Source organism: Epinephelus lanceolatus, chromosome 13, assembly GCF_041903045.1.
Source record: "Epinephelus lanceolatus isolate andai-2023 chromosome 13, ASM4190304v1, whole genome shotgun sequence".
Lineage (NCBI taxonomy): Eukaryota > Metazoa > Chordata > Actinopteri > Perciformes > Serranidae > Epinephelus > Epinephelus lanceolatus.
The window spans coordinates 41,990,824-42,011,147 of record NC_135746.1 but is presented as its reverse complement, the minus strand read 5'-3'; the positions used below and the strand labels follow the sequence as shown (position 1 = coordinate 42,011,147).

The following is a 20,324-nucleotide window of genomic DNA, read 5'->3' as shown; positions in this document are numbered from 1 at the left end:
TTGAACAAGCTGCTGTGCAGTCACGTACTGCTGCAAGTGAAATCCCTGATCGTTAGCTCTGCACAGCTTGTTCAAGCTGCTCTCTGTGTTGTTGAAATTAAACAAAATAACATGGAACATATCTGCTTATTATGCTGCTGATTTTAATTGGGATATTTTTTGATGAGCTGTATGACATTTAATGGAGTGTTGGCTGGGCTCATGGGAGACCTCCAGACTTTCTCCCAGGGGAGGGGCTGGGGGAGAGAGGGAGATGTCCGGTGTACAAGGCTCCGTCCAGCATGGACCAAAACACAGCACGGATGGTTCAGAAGCAATTCGGAACAAGTTAAAAGCAATTAATAAACGGACAAAGTGGTGTTTAAAACTGCATATATTGTGACTGGTGACTGGTTCTGAATATGGGCTTTAGCAGGCAGCCGCTCTCTCCTCTTCCTCGTCAGCCCCTTGCTCTGAATGTAGGCATGGACTGTAATGCTATATGACGTATACTGCCCCCATCAGTTCCGGGAGAGTCATAGCACCGATTCTTATGCTGGTATCGGTTCTTCCAGTTTCTCAAATAAATGAGTATCGCAGGGTTTTTTTCATCATGGAGTCGAAAGGTATCGCGAGTATCGGTTCTCATGACATCGCTAGTCAAAGTATTCCATACGCAATCCTTGGGGAAAAATTGAAACATTATTTTTTCCCCTGTTATCTAGAGTTACTTTTGTGATGCAACCGATGTCTACTTTTTGCCTGTAATGACAAAAAAAAAAATCAATTTCCAATTTCCAAAGCCTGCTTTGTCCTTCTTTCTTTCTGAAAATATTGCATTCTTCATACATACATGAGCAGACAGTTGATATCTGTGAAAAAAAAACAAACCCTGAAACGACTGCTGGATAAAAACTCAAAGCTAGCTACTTGATTTTTCCCCAAAGGTTTATGCAGTAAACGCTATGCAACCAAATGAGTATATGTTGAGTGCTGCTGCTAGGAAATAAAGAGCAGCGGAAAATGACCCCATCCTGAGGCCAAGGGAGGCTCATGAAAAGGTTTATGGTTGACCCTTAAATGGGATCACGTACAACAATTTATTTACTGACTTAAATCACTGACAATACAAGCTGGACTGCGGCCTGATAAGCCAAGTCAGAATGTCTCAGCAAAAATCAGGGGCTCCTAAAGAAAAAGTCAGGGTACAGAAAGAACAAGAAAATGAAAAGAGCAGAAAAGCAGAACACAAATGTCTGGCAAAAAAATGTGAAGAGGCAGCAGGTATGACAGGCAGAGCTGAAGGTGAGGAGTGAAGCAAAGTAATTTTTAGCAAAACCTGCTGTATCTGGCTCAGTTTTAAAGCTACAGTGAAGACACAGGTATCATACTAAATTAAAGGACCTAAGGCATCCATTGGTGGATGGGGGGGGGGGGGGGGGGGGACAAATAATGCTCCAAAGGTATGCTTAATTTCAGTGTAGGAAATAGGTACACTGACATTTTCAAAATGGTGTATTTAAATATCTCTGCATACTGGGGTCCCTCAACAGTCAACAGTTGGAATTGCATAAATTGGGTAAGATTAGAAAACTGAGAGTTGACACCAATATACTCTTTCAGTTCTGCACACAATTTGACCAAAATTTAATTTAAGTAGCCTTAAGATTGAATGAATAAATGAAGAAAAAATAGTATTCATTCACTCCTGATTTGATCTTATGATTTAATACCTTGAAGTAATTTCTTCAATCAATGTTTGATTTAACTTTTCTCTAATCATTCATTGGTGGGCATTTTTTTGTGCCAGGACATACGTGTATACCTTTGCTTTTCAAAATAAAACAAGGAAATAAATCTGAAAAAAAAAAAAAAAATCTAAAATAATTTGCCTGGAGCCACAAAAAATATTTGAGCCTTATAATGAAGGTAACAGTCTAAAATCACCCATCAACATAGGTCTCAATGAGCATTAACTAATATGTTTTACCATGAGGTGGCTACTCCGCAGTGGGCTATTTATGATTGTTTGGTACTCAGACTTTTTGGGTTGGCAGTGAAAGCAAACAAATATGTCCACACACTGTTAAATTATCTATTGTCTGCTAAGACTTTTTTTTTTCCAATTGGGAATCCATGCTTAGTTTAGCTAGAGAGATCCAAGATAAACCACCACCACTGAGGTTCAGCAAAATTCAACGGAAAAGGTGATAGGCCATATGACGAACGTTTAGTTGATGAAATGTAAAAACATTTTTTTAATTCTGTGTAATGGATACTCATTTTTACAATTGAGAATCTAAGAATCACTTAAGGCTTACGACAGTAAAAAATGAAATTTTAAAAAGTAGCCATTATTAATTTCTATATAATTTTGCCAAAGCCAAAGGGAGCCACTGGAGAGGGGCGAAAGAGCATCATGTGACTCGGGAGCCCCTGTCCTAAATCCTGAAACACTAGCAATCTGGCTCTCACAGTGGATCTGTTGGCCATGGACGAAGCTTTTTCTAACATAACCTGTAGTCCCACAGTTAAAGATATTTAGCTGTGCTACTAAGATTTAAAAGTAATGCTAGTTTTTTTTTTTTTTTTTTACAAAAGGTCATAAGCATGCTAACATTTGCAGCTAACATTAAAACAGATTTTATTTAATCAATTCCTTGCACTTTTACTATGCACCCTACTGAAGAATGTGGAGAAATCCAAAGCTTGGCAGGCCTGCTGTGCCTAGTTACAGTTGCTTAACTGTGGACAGTCAAACAGTCACTTTCCACAGATTCATCTATTTCACCCATGTCTGCCGCATGATGGTGCTCCCCTAACTCATCGTGCCATCTTTTTCCATACTATCTCCTTCCCCATTTCCTTCCATTCTCTCCCCGCCTTCCTCCATACCTCCCTGCGTCCCCCCTCTCCCCGGGGGTCTGGAACGGGTCAACTACCCGCGATGTCGTCTTTGCCCTCTGTGGTAGGTACTTCCATTCCCCAACGGACACTAAGGAGCTGCTCTACGACCCAGCATCCGTGATGAATGGCGACACACTCAAATTCTGCCTAAAGGAGGCCTGGTGCAAGCTGTCCTTCTTCGTCCTCTCCTTTTTCTACTATCTCTACTGGTGAGCACGTTGCAGTCAGTGTGGGACAATAATTGGATTGGATTATTTTACATCTAGGGAGATTACGTCAATTTGATTACAAGAGCTACAGTAAAAAACTATGTAATCAAACTAATGCTAAAAAAAAATCATGAATTAGACCAGGTTGTGAAGGGAAATGATTCAAATGTAAATAAGGAAATTTAAAAAATGAACTCTCACATCACATCATGTTTCCCAATCTATTTTTATCACATAGTTTATTTCACAGCTCTGATGAAGATATGTGAGTGCAGATCACTGAATAAAGTAACCATTTCTCTGGCAATCACATGCAAGTTCATTCACCTTTTGTAGATCTGTCAGGTTACCTAGGTTAGTATTTAGCCCACTAATGTTAATGCATGTGATGTTGGGAGAATTTGATTCTTTATTCTTCACTGAAGAGCACTACCAGAATGCTTATTGGATAGCAGAGGAGTAAAATTGCTATACATTGGTTAAAATGTTTGTTTTTCTGTTTTTATACCTAAGAACGTTATTCTGTGTATGATTGTGTTTTTGAAAATGCAGTTTCTTTTTTGACTGTGAAACTAATGTTTTTGCTATAATGCCTTGCTGTTACATGATAATAATTCACACAATGTCCCTGTTCTTGTCTAATAATGCTGTTATTAATGACTCCGGATTCTTGTTCCATGTGTCATGTGGGTGCTGCAGTGTGTGGAACCTGGATATATCCCTCTAATAAGTCTTATCAATGGAAACACTTAAAGGTACAATCCTTACTTTTTTGACCTTTCATTTTATAGTAGTTAATTGAGACAAAATAACATTTTTAAAAAAATAAGAAAAACTAAAAAAAAAGACTCCAGTGGTCTTTCATATGGCCACCATAGTTGATCTTGATTTGTGTAAAGGTTGCTGACCAAGGCCCTGTGTAAACATATCCAGATATTTTTGTAAACGGATATTTTTCCTCTCCATTTTGAAAAATAATTCCATCCATACAATGTTATTTTACAAAATATCTCTGTCTACACTAGAACCCTAAAACGACTCCAAGCGCTCACGTGTGCAGTGTTCACACAGACAACATTGCTGCTGCAGCACTACTGCAGAGCTGCCTGCTGCTGCAACTACTGTATTTCCATAACTGAAAGGATATTTAGGGAGCCATACAAGCAACTGCATTATCAACAACATGGTCCTGCAAATATTTCACAATAAAAAGCCTTGTGTTTACAAATGAAGGGAATCTTTCCATAGAAACACTGTCAGGGGACTTCAATTTTGAAATGGAAATAGGGAGTGTTGATACAAAACTTACAGTTTTTCATGTCTGTGACAGATGTAAACATTGAAAGTGTAGTAATAGATGATAAAATGTCAATATGAGTGTCAAAACAACATTTTTACTATTTATGTGGCTCACCTATTTATTTTTCGCCTATTTGTTGCTGAAAATGTGTGTTACATGCAAAAATAGGTGAGCCACAAGACTCCTTTTCTCTAGATGTTCTGGAGCTGAGCAGCATCAGAGCCCACCTGTGGTCCAGGCATTAGCTGTCTATCTCTGAAGTGTAAAGAATAACTATACCTTTTTAAAAACACCTACTGGCAATCTGATTGCCAGTAGGTGTTTCCTGCTGATTCCTGTTCAATTTAAGAATGAAGAAGCTCACTTAAACATATGAGTGATGCTCTGGATGTGTAAAAGTTTTCCTTTCACTCCTCATCAACAACAATCCCATTCTGGAAAGTGTCACACCACCTGCTGGTTTGACCGGTCCTGATCCAAAACTGACGGTTTTAGTGGATTTTAAACCCCGGACACTGAGGTGGAGCAAATACACTGGGTGGGTAGATGTCTCAGCTCATTCGTGAAGTGGTGAGTTCAAGTGTAAAGTTGTCATTAGACCAAGCAGTGCTAACAAAACATTAGCAAACCAGTAGTCTGCCATTAGTGTTTCAAATGTTGGCTCATTCCACAAAACAACAGTGGGCATGCGTAATTTGAGTAGATTATATCAGAGTTTTGATAAGTCTTCACCTTAGAGGGCATATTGAAAAGTATCCGTTTTAGTGATCTAAAACTCTGTTTGTGTGTGGATGAGAGGCCCAAACGTAGTGAAAAATATCCATTTACAAAGACAGGGCCTACATGGATTTTAGCTTTGAAGTTCTTGAGACTGGTGTGGAACCATGTCAGTTACTGATTGTTGACATGTCATCATTAGCACAGAAGACTTTTTTTGATGATAAATTATTCCTTTACCCAAAAAGGATTGCAACTTTAACATGGAGTTGTTGTATGTGTGTGATAATCCTGTGAGTAAACATTTGACACATAAAAGCCAGTCCTATCCTTGCAGAGAAATGATGTGCTGCTGCTATGTCCTATTAGGAAGAAGGTACTTTTACAGTGTTAACATGTTTATCACAGCAATACCACACAGGTATAAAAGCAACATCATGAGCAATGTGGCAAGTCTCGTCTTTCTTTTACAATAAAAGGTCCTATTTTTTGGTCTATTTGTTGGTTTGACAACAGTAGCATCCAGTTGACTCAACATTGCCTCCTAAAATCAACACGCCAGTGAGATGAGGTGCTGTTTCTTGTTAATGCTAAGATTTTTTAGGTATTTTTCAAGATAATGTGAATTGTTTTCTTATTAGATTGCAAAATACCTGATTTCATTCCCTTAGCAAAAGCACCATGTTCTTTCAGCTACAGCTAATATAATACTGATATTATCAACAAGAGGATGTCTTTACTTTTTTAACCCATGACCCCTTCATATACAATTGCAGGTTTGGTCACCCATGATCAAAATGTCTTTTACCGTGAATAGTTAAGTAAGTAGAAGATAAAGTGATCTCCAAAAAGCATGAAATTCAAGATATCGTGGACATCAATATTTTAAGCAAGATCAGTGTACTATTTTTGTTTTGTACAATTTTAGAGTGAAAAATCAAAAGGAGGACCATGCAAGAGTTTGGGCACCCCAAGACATTTGAGCTCTCAGACAACTTTTACCAGGGTCTTAGACCATAATTAGCTTGTTGGAGCCATGGCTTATTCACAATCATCGTTAGGAAAGGCCAGGGGATGCAAATTTCAAAGCTTTATAAATACTCTGACTCCTCAAACCTTGTCCCAACAGTCAGCAGCCATGGGCTCCTCTAAACAGCTGCCTAGCACTCTGAAAAGGCTATAAGAAGAGAAGGCTATAAGAAGATAACAAAGGATTTTAAGGTAGCTGTTTCCTCAGCTAATTATGTAATTAAGAAATGGCAGTTAACAGGAACTGTGGAGGTCAAGTTGAGGTCTGGAAGACCAAAAAACTTTAAGAGAGAGGATTGGTAAAAAGGCAAATGAAATCCCAGTTTGATTGCAAAAGACCTGCAGGGAGATTTATCAGACTCTAGAGTGGTGGTGCATTGTTCTACTATGCAGAAAATTTTCCTGTGTCCTCACTACAAAATTCAGTGTCAGAAGTTTGCAAAGGAATATCACCACAAGCCTGATGCATTTTGGAAACAAATCCCGTGGAGTGATGTGAAGTTAAAATAGAACTTTTTGGATGCAATAAGCAAATGTATGTTTGGAGAAAAAGGGAGCAGCATTTCATAAAATGAACACCTGGATCGATCATGCTTTGGGCTTGTCTTGCAGCCAGTGGCACAGGGAACATTTCACAGGTAGAGGGAAGAATGGCTTCAATTAACCCAAACTTTTAATTTAGGCCCTTTTCCTTTTTTTTGTTATTTTCAAACTGTAAAGGATTGAATAAAAAGGTAATCTTGCTTAAACTACTGAAGAAATGTGTCATCTCTAATGTCATGTCTTTTGGAGATCAGTTCATCTTCTACTTAACTATTCACAGTATACAAAATTTTGACCAGGGGTGCCCAAACTTTTGCCTGCCATGTTCAGCAGCAGCAGTACTTAATTGTACTTTTAATTTAAGTTTGTGTTCAGCTTTTTTGGAATTCAGTTTTAAATTCAGTGAAAAATAACATGTTGCTTCATGTCCAGAGTTTTCTGAAAGCAGGGCACATGGCACAGATCCTGAACCTTAAGGGTGACTTTTTTTTGTGTAATGTGGCACGATTGTCACATTTAATAGATGGCCTTCGCAAATTATGTTTGTTTCTCACTGACAGCCATAGTATAGGCTACTTAAATCTCCAGTACATACAGACAATGAGATTATAGTATGCTCCCTCCTGGCATGGTATAGTGGTGTAACTTAGGGAAGAAGAGCTAATGCTATATGCTCATTCATTTCTCATCCATTTTCATACCAGTACCTACATCAATTAGTGGACGATGTTAAGTCACCTGTTTTAGGTTCACCTTTTGGTGAATGAAAGACCATAGTGGTTTTGATTATTTTAGCTAATTTATTTCAAAATATGTGTCCTTTTCTTTCCTTTGCATTTCAAATGTTTTTTTGAAAAAAATAATTTTAAACCCGCTTCATTGTGGCTTCAGCAAAATATTAAAATGGGTGTCTGTGGTTGCAAACCATGATTCATCTTGAATTTACACCATCTTGCTTCTCCATTGTACTCCATCCTGTCCTGCTTTAGCTCATGCTGTGTTAGAGACCACTGGCAGCAGCAGCAGCAGCAGTGAGGTACTTCTCTTCAAAGCAGTGCAATGGTCCACTTCCTTTCAATTCCATCATGTTCTACAGGGTGGTTTTCTTGAAATTTCTATTTGAATTTTAAAACTAAAATAAATATATATTTTAATATATTAACTAACCATTTTAACTAATAGAACATTTTGACAAAAAAAATCCCAGGTTGTAGAAAATCAGAATCATCTGTTGTTGTCAGTAAAGTGCAACACACAAGCACCGCCCCCAACACACATTTGGCAGCGGCGCGCAGTGGCACCGTCGACATGTATTTCCCACCCCAGCCCGCTAGGTGGCTGTACCTACACTAGTTGCCAACGGTTGCCAACTGCTAGTAACGGAAGAAGAAGAGGAAAAACTTTGAGGCAACAACAACTTGGATTTCACAGGTGGGTTTCTTATCAAATTCGTCTTATTAAAAATTTGAAACAACCGGAGTTGATACTACAGCGGCGCCAGTGTGGGTTGGTTCATAGAATATAATGGAGGCGGGCGTTTTGACGCTCGGCGTATGGCGGCAGTGTGTGTTGCACTTTAGGTTCTCATAATTCATGTGTATGGATTTAAATGTTTGATTCTAATGACATGCAATAGCCAAAAACAACAGGTACTTTTTATAGATGGTGACGGTCAGTATAAACAGTGAGCCACTATTAAAATGTTGAATTTATATACCATGTACAAAACTGGTTGAATTGGAGGTGAAGTGACCTAAAACCTGCTTCATAAGGCTTGCTTCTGTTTTCTTGCCTTGTGACAATGACCCTTCTTCACAGCTCCCCGAAAAACCACACACACTCCACTCGCCTGCTTTTTAACCTAAAGACCCCTTTTACACCTTCACAATAAATTTTACTGCACACACTAACACAAACACAGGCATTAAATATCACACATGGTGAAATTTTGCATGCTCTCACAGACCTTTGAATGATAATGAAGCCCTGCCTGACTAACGGAGTTCTCCTCAGAATGTGATCTTTCCTCTCCAAACTCTTACCTTTTATTCTTCCTTTTTTTCTCTCCTGAACTTGTTTGTGTCACAGGGAGGCCTTGTCAAATGTGATGCACTCCAGTAACAAGCACTTTTCTCTTACAAGATGTATACAGGTTTTCTGTACAAACCCTGTGGTCTATAGCATGATGTTGTATGCTGCTACCTGCGTGCTACCTTGCTTTATGTGTACAGGTCTAATCATTCTATTGTATTTGTTCTTCCCATCTTCCCAGGCATGCTTTGTATTTACCAACACACAAAGGCATAAGCACACACACACACACACACACGCACACAAGGTCAATTTTGGCTCATTAACTAGACAAATGTTAAAAGCTGAATGAACATGAAATAGTGACAGCTGCCACTAAATGATAGCGCTTGATATAAAATGTTATTTTGCAGGCAGGGAATTATGACATAAAGCCTTCATTTAGAGAACATAGAAGTAATCAACAGGAAAATGTGCACATTCTAACATTAAAGGGGGTAAGCCCCCTTGTCAAAAAATTCATCTGTTAGGAATATTGTGTTCTTCACTGGTATCGCTGCTGGCTGCTGTGCTGTGGACCAATATGTGGCCATGGATGCATTTTTCAGTGAATCAGAAGCAAACGTCAGTGTTCATGAATTGTTTTCACTTGTATCATAATGTTCATTGAAGTGTACATGTTTGCCAATAGAGCAGATACAGTTTTGAAATTAACACCACTGTTGGCATTTCCAGGTTGATAAGTTGGCTGATGAAAATTAACATTTTTAAAGTTTTTTCTTTTTATGATGTCCATGTTGTTCGTTTATCACATTGGCCGATAAACAGAACAAACACCTCTGGCAGCTTATAGGTAGATGTTATCAGCTATAGCTGATCAACATTTATGAGGCAAGAAACTTGCCAAAAGAAGCCATTCAAATGAGTCAAGACCTCCAGTACTTGGATCAACTAGCAATGACGTGCGGTTCTGTCGGGCCGCCACTTTTGTCCAGGCTGAAAAATCAACATCAAACTATATCTATTGGATGCACTGCCTTAAAATATGGTACACCTTCTCACTCCCTTTAGGATGAATTGCAATGACTTGGGTGATTCTCTGACTTTTCCTCCAACCTTGGTCTCACTCTGAAGTCATTGAAAACCGTCGGTCAGACACCAACGAAAAAAGCTGTCCTTTCACATCGGTATAACACATGGCCGGTCACCATTATTGTTTAACAGCGTCCAGCATCACAACAGTGAAAGTTAAAGTGGTGGAAGGGGTGGTGGATGGGTCCAGCAACCACTGACTTTCACCCGGGAGGCCAGTGTTTGCTCTCCCGTAAGATTGTGAAGCCAAACGCTGTTCTGTTTTACTGAACCTAACCACGTGCTTTTGTTCCCTAAACCCAACTTAGGTGTGTGTGTTAGAAAAACTTAACCACGTGTTTGTTTTTGAAGATCAAAACTTCAATTTGCAGTGTTGCACTGACATAGCACATGTAGAGTGTATGCAAACATTACATTTCCTATGAAAACAGAAGTGTGATTTAAAAACAGACAATGCATGTAACAGGCTGAAGTTGACACGGCGTCTCATAACGTCAACAGCCAGTGCACTCAGGATACCTTGCACATCATATCTCAGCGATTGCATTTGTTCAACAACAAACACACACTGTTGCGTTTTGCTAACAACAGCACTTGGTTGGGTTTAGAAAAAAAGAACAGGGGTCCATTTCAGAAAGGAGGTTCAACAAACTCTGAGCCTAACCCTGAACTCTGAGTTGAGTAACTCTGAGATGGAAAACTCTGGGTTACGGGTTTCAGAGCAGGTGATTTCAATTGGTTCAATCAACACAGAGTTTGTTCACTCTGAGTGAAGCGCGTTCACCACAACTTTAAAATGCCGTCATCAATGGAGCCCCGATACCACGATTCACCATGGCAACAAGCAACAAGAAAAGGTCTGCATTTTTTACTCCTCTGGAGTTGGATATTTTAATGTGCTCATACAACGAATTTGAAGCTGTTTTCAGGAAGAAGAGTAACACGGCTGCAGCAGCGAAGGAACGGGAGTTGGCGTGGGAGAAAATTACTGCTCGAGTCAATGCGAAAGTTTAAATACATTTTATACATTTATGCAATTACAATAATGTTAGGCTACAGATGCAAACAGGTGGAATGGTGTTAAAGCTCAAATTTAGTTCACTTCGATGCAATCCCACCTTATTATTTTTCAAATGAAAATGGTCTAAAAACAAGTTACTTTTAGGTGTGATTTGTTTTGACTAGAAATGAGACATTTTGACTAGAAATAAGACACATATTCTTGGTATGATTTTGAGTTTTTGCAGTATGATGCAGTCTGACATTTTGAGACAGTCAATCTACCTGCACATTAATCCGAAAAGAAATTAAAATGACTAATCCCAGTCTGAGGTTGCAGCACCATGTCATTAACTGAATATGATTTATAATCATAAATTTTAACTGATTTCTACATCATTCACCTGCTATCCTGTGGAACTCCTCCTTGATGATCCTCACAGGTTTATGTCCAGAGAACACAACAAAAGAGTTTAATAGACGTTTCAGAGCTAGGGACACTTTTCTCACGGCTCTGCAGACAATGGCCTTACTGATATATTCTGCATCTCTGATATTATACAGAAAACTCCCGTTGCACGTCCACGGTTGGTAACGTTGGTTATGTCACGACGGATGAGGTTATGGATATAAATGATGGACTGTGATGTGAAACTGCACAGTTCAAAAAGAAAATGTTCTGGAAATGATAATACATCAATTCTGGGCCTGTGAATAATCTCCCGACGAATGCGTAACTCCCTCCTCAGTAACACTGCCTCTTCGTCCACAGGGTCCTCCAAGAACGGACATGCCATGGTCAAAAAAAGTAGATTTAGAACTAGAACACACTTTAGGATCCGACTTTACCTTGAGGACAGATGATCAAACTCGCTGAAACCCGTGCGACACTAAACGAATGAATGAATGAATGAATCACACTGCGTGTGGCGTAAGAGGGAGGAGACAGCTAGAAACTCGAGGTTCATTGAAGAAAACATGCTCCCGACCAGGTTAGGTTCACAGAGTCAGTTGCCATAGTAACTGACACCGAGCTTCAGTTACCTCTCTTTCTGAAATGGGCTGGAGTTACTCCACTTTCTCTGGTTTAAGTTAGCTCCCTTTCTGAGACGGAAAACCCAGAGTTTCCCTCATTTCAGGGTTAACAGAATCAGAGTTTTCACTAAACCTGCTTTGTGAAACGGACCCCAGTTTGGCTTTACAATCTTACAGGAAGGGAACACTGGCCCCTCGGATGAACCCAACCACCACCACTCCTGCTTACCCTGCTCTGACTTTGCTGCCTTATCATTCATTGTTGTCCCGCTATGTTTCCCCCTGATGCCGCCAGGCACCGTTAAACAATTATTGCAACCGGCTGTGTATCACACCAGTGTGAAAGGTTGGCTTTTTTTCATCGGTGTCTGATGCTGGAAGTCACTGTCCAAGTACCGGTTTGTGATGACTCTGGAGTGAGACTGGGTTGAATATTTTGCTTGCTTTCCTCTGTCAAAAACTCTTCTTAAAATTTGCATTTGTTTATTGTGCTTACTTATACTTTCTGATGATAAACAATTGACAGATGACAAATATTTAGACCAGCAGCAAAGGATTAGCCTTCCAAGATGGCAACAGCACTCCCAGAATACTCCGTGATCCCCATTCCCTATATTTGCTTTACTTTCGACCAAAAACCTGAAAACATTCCCATTAGCCTCAGCTGTATTCTATGTTTAGTGATGATTAGCAAATATTAGCATGCTAACAGGCTAAACTAAGATGGTTAAAATAGTAAACACTGTGCCTGCCAAACATCAAGATGTAAGCAATACCAATGTGGGTATGTTAGCATACTCATGTAACTATTCAAGATACTACAGAAATCATGAAAAGCTACAGAAAGCAACAAAACACTGATGCAATTCTATAATGATAACTTCTGCTATTTGGTAGGGATGCATGATATTGGATTTTTTGGCGGATATCCAATATGCTGATGCATAACAACTTATTTGGCTGATAACCAATATCGATATTGATATATCCACTTTTTTCCCCACCTAATTTTAGTGAAAATCAAGTCTCTTCTGTAGTGCTTTAAAATGTATGTAATATTTATTCATTGTGCAAAACAAGAAAAAGCATGTTGGCTGATTCTGATAGTTCATTTTAAAGCCAATATCGTCCGCTACCAATGACGTGCCAATTCCAGTAGTTCAATTTAAAGCTGATATTGGCCAATACTGATGACTTATGAATATTATCAGCATGTTGGCTGATTCTGACAGTTAATTTTAAAGCTAATATCAGCCAGTGCCGATGACATGCCAATTCCAGCAGTTCATTTAAAAGCTGGTATTGGCCAATACTGCTGATGTAACAGTTATCAGCATGTTGGCTAATTCTGATAGTTCATTTCAGATTGGGTATTTAGAGCTGCACTAAGCAATAATCAGCAGTAAGTTAGGCCTAAATGTTAACCTGTAGTTAAAGTAAATTATTAGAAATTGTTTTAACATAGTGAAATAGTATTATTATTACACACTCATATTTACTCTACTGGTCCTGGATCTTAATTGGACTTGGACACATTAATAATACAATTCCAGGTCTACTGAAAACAACAGACAACCCAGCTGGATGGAAATCATTCAAGAAAACAGAGGTCCTATTAATGTTCTTCTCGTCCATGGCATATGAATGACCATAAAAATATTACAAAAGGCTAATTATTTATTTTTTTGAAAACCTAATAGCTAGCACTAATTGTATTAAATGAGAAATGAAAAATATGATCACGTGCAAAAGCATAAAAATAATGATGAATATTTATCAAATTAAAAAGCATGATATATTTTTTTCTCTTAGTGTCAGTATATTCCTCTTTGCTGCAGTATCTCATGTAGCAAGTCATATTTTAGTATACAGTACAGGCCAAAAGTTTGGACACACCTTCTCATTCAATGCGTTTTCTTTATTTTCATGACTATTTACATTGTAGATTCTCACTGAAGGCATCAAAACTATGAATGAACACATGTGGAGTTATGTACTTAACAAAAAAAGGTGAAATAACTGAAAACATGTTTTATATTCTAGTTTCTTCAAAATAGCCACCCTTTGCTCTGATTACTGCTTTGCACACTCTTGGCATTCTCTCCATGAGCTTCAAGAGGTAGTCACCTGAAATGGTTTCCACTTCACAGGTGTGCCTTATCAGGGTTAATTAGTGGAATTTCTTGCTTTATCAATGGGGTTGGGACCATCAGTTGTGTTGTGCAGAAGTCAGGTTAATACACAGCCGACAGCCCTATTGGACAACTGTTAAAATTCATATTATGGCAAGAACCAATCAGCTAACTAAAGAAAAACGAGTGGCCATCATTACTTTAAGAAATGAAGGTCAGTCAGTCCGGAAGATTGCAAAAACTTTAAATGTGTCCCCAAGTGGAGTCGCAAAAACCATCAAGCGCTACAACGAAACTGGCACACATGAGGACCGACCCAGGAAAGGAAGACCAAGAGTCACCTCTGCTTCTGAGGATAAGTTCATCCGAGTCACCAGCCTCAGAAATCGCAAGTTAACAGCAGCTCAGATCAGAGACCAGATGAATGCCACACAGAGTTCTAGCAAGACCCATCTCGAGAACAACTGTTAAGAGGAGACTGCGCGAATCAGGCCTTCATGGTCAAATAGCTGCTAGGAAACCACTGCTAAGGAGAGGCAACAAGCAGAAGAGATTTGTTTGGGCCAAGAAACAAGGAATGGACATTAGACCAGTGGAAATCTGTGCTTTGGTCTGATGAGTCCAAATTTGAGATCTTTGGTTCCAACCGCCGTGTCTTTGTGAGACGCAGAAAAGGTGAACAGATGGATTCCACATGCCTGGTTCCCACTGTGAAGCATGGAGGAGGAGGTGTGATGGTGTGGGGGTGTTTTGCTGGTGACACTGTTGGGGATTTATTCAAAATTGAAGGCACACTGAACCAGCATGGCTACCACAGCATCCTGCAGCGACATGCCATCCCATCCGGTTTGCGTTTAGTTGGACGATCATTTATTTTTCAACAGGACAATGACCCCAAACACACCTCCAGGCTGTGTAAGGGCTATTTGACCAAGAAGGAGAGTGATGGAGTGCTGCGGCAGATGACCTGGCCTCCATAGTCACCGGACCTGAACCCAATCGAGATGGTTTGGGGTAAGCTGGACCGCAGAGTGAAGGCAAAGGGGCCAACAAGTGCTAAACACCTCTGGGAACTCCTTCAAGACTGTTGGAAAACCCATTTCAGGTGACTACCTCTTGAAGCTCATGGAGAGAATGCCAAGAGTGTGCAAAGCAGTAATCAGAGCAAAGGGTGGCTATTTTGAAGAAACTAGAATATAAAACATGTTTTCAGTTATTTCACCTTTTTTTGTTAAGTACATAACTCCACATGTGTTCATTCATAGTTTTGATGCCTTCAGTGAGAATCTACAATGTAAATAGTCATGAAAATAAAGAAAACGCATTGAATGAGAAGGTGTGTCCAAACTTTTGGCCTGTACTGTACATCGTGTTTTGTTATATCTAATTAGGCTGTGAAAGTAAAGGAGCTGTATTTTAAAGAGCTACAAGTCCATCTACTAATGATGAAGCCATTTCTCAGAGGCTTTAATGGGAGGAGGTCAAGTCCCAGAGGAGGAACCAGCCTTTCACTCATGATCAGATACTCACATACATCCTCTCCTTTCTCTCTCTCTGTCTGTGGATAATTGTGATAAACAGAGTGAATTTGCAGTCTTCTCACCAGTAGAGACTAACTGAGGTGTAAGGAGCTCGAACAGGCCTCTGGGATGAATGCAAATGTTTGAAATCATTAGTTCCTGTCAGCGAGGTGCTGATCTGTTTTTGTCAAGTCACAGCACCATGAAATAAGTGTTGAATCCTGAGTCTGTGATTTTGGCTGTTGGTTGTTATTTCATGCAGTTCTTTATCATTCTCTTTTTTTCAGGTAAATGTCACAGATCACTGTGTCAGAAAGCATATAGTGTGGCAGAATCCCATCTTTGTCAATGGTTTACTGATGGTGAAATCATTTTGTCACTTTGCAGAGATGTGTGCTTTACAGCTTGCTTTTTACATGCTCATTGCACTACATGATCATCAGCTTTTGCTTTTTCTTTTGCATTCAGTAGCAACTTTTCCACAGCTGCAGTCTTTTCAAAAATGAAAAAACAACAACACAATCATGCCAGGAAGGATTGTTGTTTTTACATTTTTATATCATGTAGAAACCTGAAGAATACACACACACACACACACATATACACACACATATACATATATATAGTACATATACATATATACATATATATAGATAGATAGATAGATAGATAGATAGATAGATTTATATAGCAATTAAAAAAAATATTTTATTTGTTTATTTTTTCTGAAAAGCTGGATTTTGCTTAACTTTGGGAGGTTCTCTGCTCTGACAAAAAGCTTTGAAAAGCATCTGCATTTGAAGCACATGAAGGCCACCTCCCATTGTTTTGTACTGTAAATGCGCTGTGGCTTTTCTGTCTACATGCTATAGTTGCCACGATTGTAATAAGTGCAATTACAGAATAATGGTAAATGCTAGAGGAGTGCATAGAAGACAACACTTTGTTTAAAACAAATGGAAGGCGGTTGTGTTGCATCATGAAATCTTATCGAGGAAGGAAGTTTTAAACTGTAGTTATATGATTTTGAGGGCTTATCAGATGCCAAACCAGTGCACTGTGAGTAAGGATGAGTAAGGATTTTACAGCTCTGGGAAGCTAGCACAGTTGCAATCCTGCTACTAACCTGCTGCCAGCAAACAGGGATTTGCTATTATATTACATTGTTACAGGGCTACCTGCTTAAAGGTGTGTCTTTAACTGATGATGGCTTGTCTTGAGTGATGACATTTAAAAGCAGCAGCATCATTCGACTTGCCTTTATTGAAGAAAAGCCGCAAAGTTCCACTAATTCAGTGATAAATACATTTAATTTCCTGCATTTCCTTGATTCTTCACTATAAACGTGCCCCATTATTTAGTCATGTAAAAACTTTTTGTGAAGCAGCAAAATAAGGAAATGTTGAGTTTCTAAGCAGCAACTTCACACAACTTCTAATACAGCTGATAACAAACATGAAACAGTAAAATAAAGCAAATTTCTTAAGTAAATATAGGACACAGGAGAGAAGCTAAACTCCAAACCACAGAGATTCAGTTAGAAGCTACAAAAGTACTGAGAGCTGAACACACAGAGACTTTTAAAAACGCCTTTCTCTCTGGTCTCCTGCAGACAGAGGTGATTAGAGACTTGCAACACACGTTTTAATTGAGGGGGAGAAATGGGGAAATGGGGATCGGGGATTGGCTGCATTCTGCGCGATGTCACCGCTACCTGCTCAAGGGTGAGCAGCCCCACTTTTGGACCTACACAGGAGAAGGTCCATCTCTGGTGCAGCTTTGCGGGCATGGCACATAATTGATAATGGATATGCAAAATCCAAAAGTGACAATGGAAAAGGCCTTTTGGTGTGTCAGAGCCTTTAAAGCACTGGAACGTACGTTTGCAGCACACCGTGTCACTGGATGATTTTGCCAGAGCCCTCTTTGTGAACGAAGCTGTCTCATCAAAGTAAATGAGGAAGCTGTCATTTTTTCCTGCTGTGCTCATGTTGATCTGCACACATTCTAAAGCTGCATTCACACCAACTTGAGCTCTCTTTGAAACACAGCCCCTGTGACTCAATCGCCTGAGTCCAGTCCAACGACACAGCAGGGATGCCAGTGCAACGTCATTTGGCAAGACACTACATTGGCCAATCAAATATGGGCCCGTGTATTTAACTGGTGGATGACTTTGTAATGTGAACATCATATTTCTGCTGTCTCCCATGATAAGATTAAATTGCTGCTGTGAAAACTTTCTGAGTTGTAAAATCCCATATCAAAACAGAATTAATCATTGTACGGTGTTTTGATGACTGATATGCCTTTAAACTCATGGACATATTACTCAAATTAGACTTCCCGGGTTTCATTGTTTCACTGGTACTTTACACCACACTCCCACCAATGCAGCAGCCCCTTGTGTTGTTGTAATGAAGGGCAAATTTTGATGAAGAAGCAGCATTACTCTGAATAATGCAGATCATGACAGAAAAGCTGCAAAGAGACATCACAGATAAATGTTTGCTGTCAGCAACTAAATAAATAAGTCCACTTGTGAGACTCTAACTTCTAAGGCCACAAACAGACTTCCCATTAAATCTGTAAGCAGTTGAGACAGCAGTACTGAGATGAATCAGCAGGAATACTGACTATGGATTAATGAAATGTTTGAAAACACACACACACATGCACACACACACACACACACACACACACACACACACACAGTGCTCAAAAGCTTTATCTGAAAGCCTCAAGCAGGCCATTAGTTTATTTGAATTATGTAATACTCACTTTGTCACCTTCTGCCTACCTGTCCAATCAGAGAGGTGTTTACTCGCTTTACATTTCCTGAATTCCTGTTTGTTCTTCTTCTGTTTCAGTATGATCTACTCCTTGATTACCTCATATAACGACTGATATGTCAGCAACTGGAAAGAAACAAAAACCCTCTGGATACGCAGATTGCCACTGTCTTATTTGAGAATAGAAAGTGAAGAAATTTCAAAGTGAAGAAGAGATTTCTTTTTCTTTTTTTGCTGTGAAGTCAAACAATGAACTGCATGGGGGTCAAGCTTCTTTTCTGACTAGTCCCCTTAAGACAGAAGGACATGTTTTATGCTCGCCTGTTTATAAAAACTGAAGACAGTCCTGTTTACAGTTTGACTGGTCGTAGCAAGACCCGAGTTAATCACTGCCTGGCCAACGTTTGTACCACACAAACATACACACACACACACACAAACACACACACACACACATACACGCAAACAAAAACACATTTTAGCACACATGCACAGCCTCCTCTGGAGTGGTACGGTACTTACTGTACAGTAGCAGCGCAAGTAGCCCAGGGGACGAAGAACACAGTAGCATTTGCACTGTTTGTCTCAGGCACAGCATGGTGAAGCACCGTCCAGCACAGCACAGCTCACCAACCCTCAGTCATTCCTCCTCCTCCTCAATGTCTCACAAACTGTAGCTAAACAGACGAGTCCAAAACAAGGGATGAATGGACAAGATAACACTGTACAGAAAAGAAAACGTTCTGGGGGAACTGCCAGAGCAGCCAGTTCTCTATATTTTCTCCTGGATAGCACAGTCCATGGCCCATAGGTTTTTCTTTTTAACATTATGTGAATGGCTTTTGTGACGTGTGCATTTTGGTGTATTCTTTAACAAAAGGCATTTCTAATTGAATTATGATCTACAGCAACCAGTATTCTATACAGCAAATGCCTTCTTAGTGTTGTCCTAGTGTCGTTCTATTGTGGGAAACTTTTCTAAAACTCTGACTAAAAACTGACACCTGTCGAAGCTTTTATAGTAGAGGAGCACACATTCTTTGCACAAATAGTGTCTTGCACAATATTCTCAATATTTGGCTTTATATTAGAGATCAATTAAGATAGTCTAGCCACACAGGTTAGGGTCTTCCAACATGTAAAGATATATCCAGCCCTATTTAAAGATGGGGGGACAATGTGAATCTTTTCTAGCTTGATTTACACCATGGACCATAATGATGTCTTTTCAGTATTGAAATGTATTTATTTATGTCTATTTATGAGATACTGATGGCTTGCCTCCATGCACTACCTTAAACTAAATGTTTTTTTCCAATGTAAGCAGACCATGATAAGACAGAATGAGTAGTGAATAAAGCAGAAGATGAGAAAGGTGCTGAGGATTGATCTGTCTTTCTCTGTGATTTGAATAAAAGCAACTGTAGCAGATGATGCAAATGATACATGAGATCTGTGTGAGCTGTCTAGGAATATTGAGGTACCGTACAGTGATCCCAGAGACGAAGTTGCTCCCTTCCATATGCAGGTCAACGTGTCTTTCACAGAGACACAAGCAGGCCAAGGGCTTGAACCTGCCTCTTCCATGTGTAGCACAATTTTCTAACCACCATCACCTTCACACAGTGAGCTCACTTCTTAAACTGCTACTCCAGGAGCAGATAGGAATGCCCAATTCTTGTTTTCTCTTATTCTAGTTCCAAGCATTTTCTATTCTTACTGTGTATGTGACCAACCATGTTGAATTTAGATATTGTTTATGAAATAAAGTATTTTAAAATTCAAAGATTTTTGTCTTTATATTCATTAGTGTACAGTTCCACTCGTAATAGTTTATGTATTATGTTGAAATATGTTCTTATGCAAGACATGCATAATTACAAGCACAAGGTAAGTTTTTTTTTTTTTTTTCAACCAAGATACACATTGCTCAATAAAATTAAGGGAACACTTAAATCACACATCAGATCTTGATGAACAAATTATTATATTGCAAAAAAAAAACCACACATTCGGTATTCGGTGGAATAAGTGAAAAG

The 20,324-nt window shown here is 39.3% G+C and overlaps 1 protein-coding gene across 2 annotated transcripts in view; it reads left to right on the top strand.

The window, feature by feature from the left end:
* cnih3 (cornichon family AMPA receptor auxiliary protein 3) overlaps positions 1-20,067 on the top strand; it is a 299,348-nt gene extending 279,281 nt beyond the window's left edge. The window contains exons 5-6 of one of the 2 annotated variants that reach the window (XM_033616954.2): positions 2,949-3,095; positions 18,364-20,067. In XM_033616954.2, coding sequence (XP_033472845.1) covers positions 2,949-3,095; positions 18,364-18,400 — 184 coding nt within the window. In that variant the 3' untranslated portion in view covers positions 18,401-20,067. The remainder of the gene's footprint in view (positions 1-2,948; positions 3,096-18,363) is intronic. The other variant, XM_033616955.2, reaches the window with a different exon arrangement.
* The last annotated feature ends 257 nt before the right edge of the window (positions 20,068-20,324 follow it).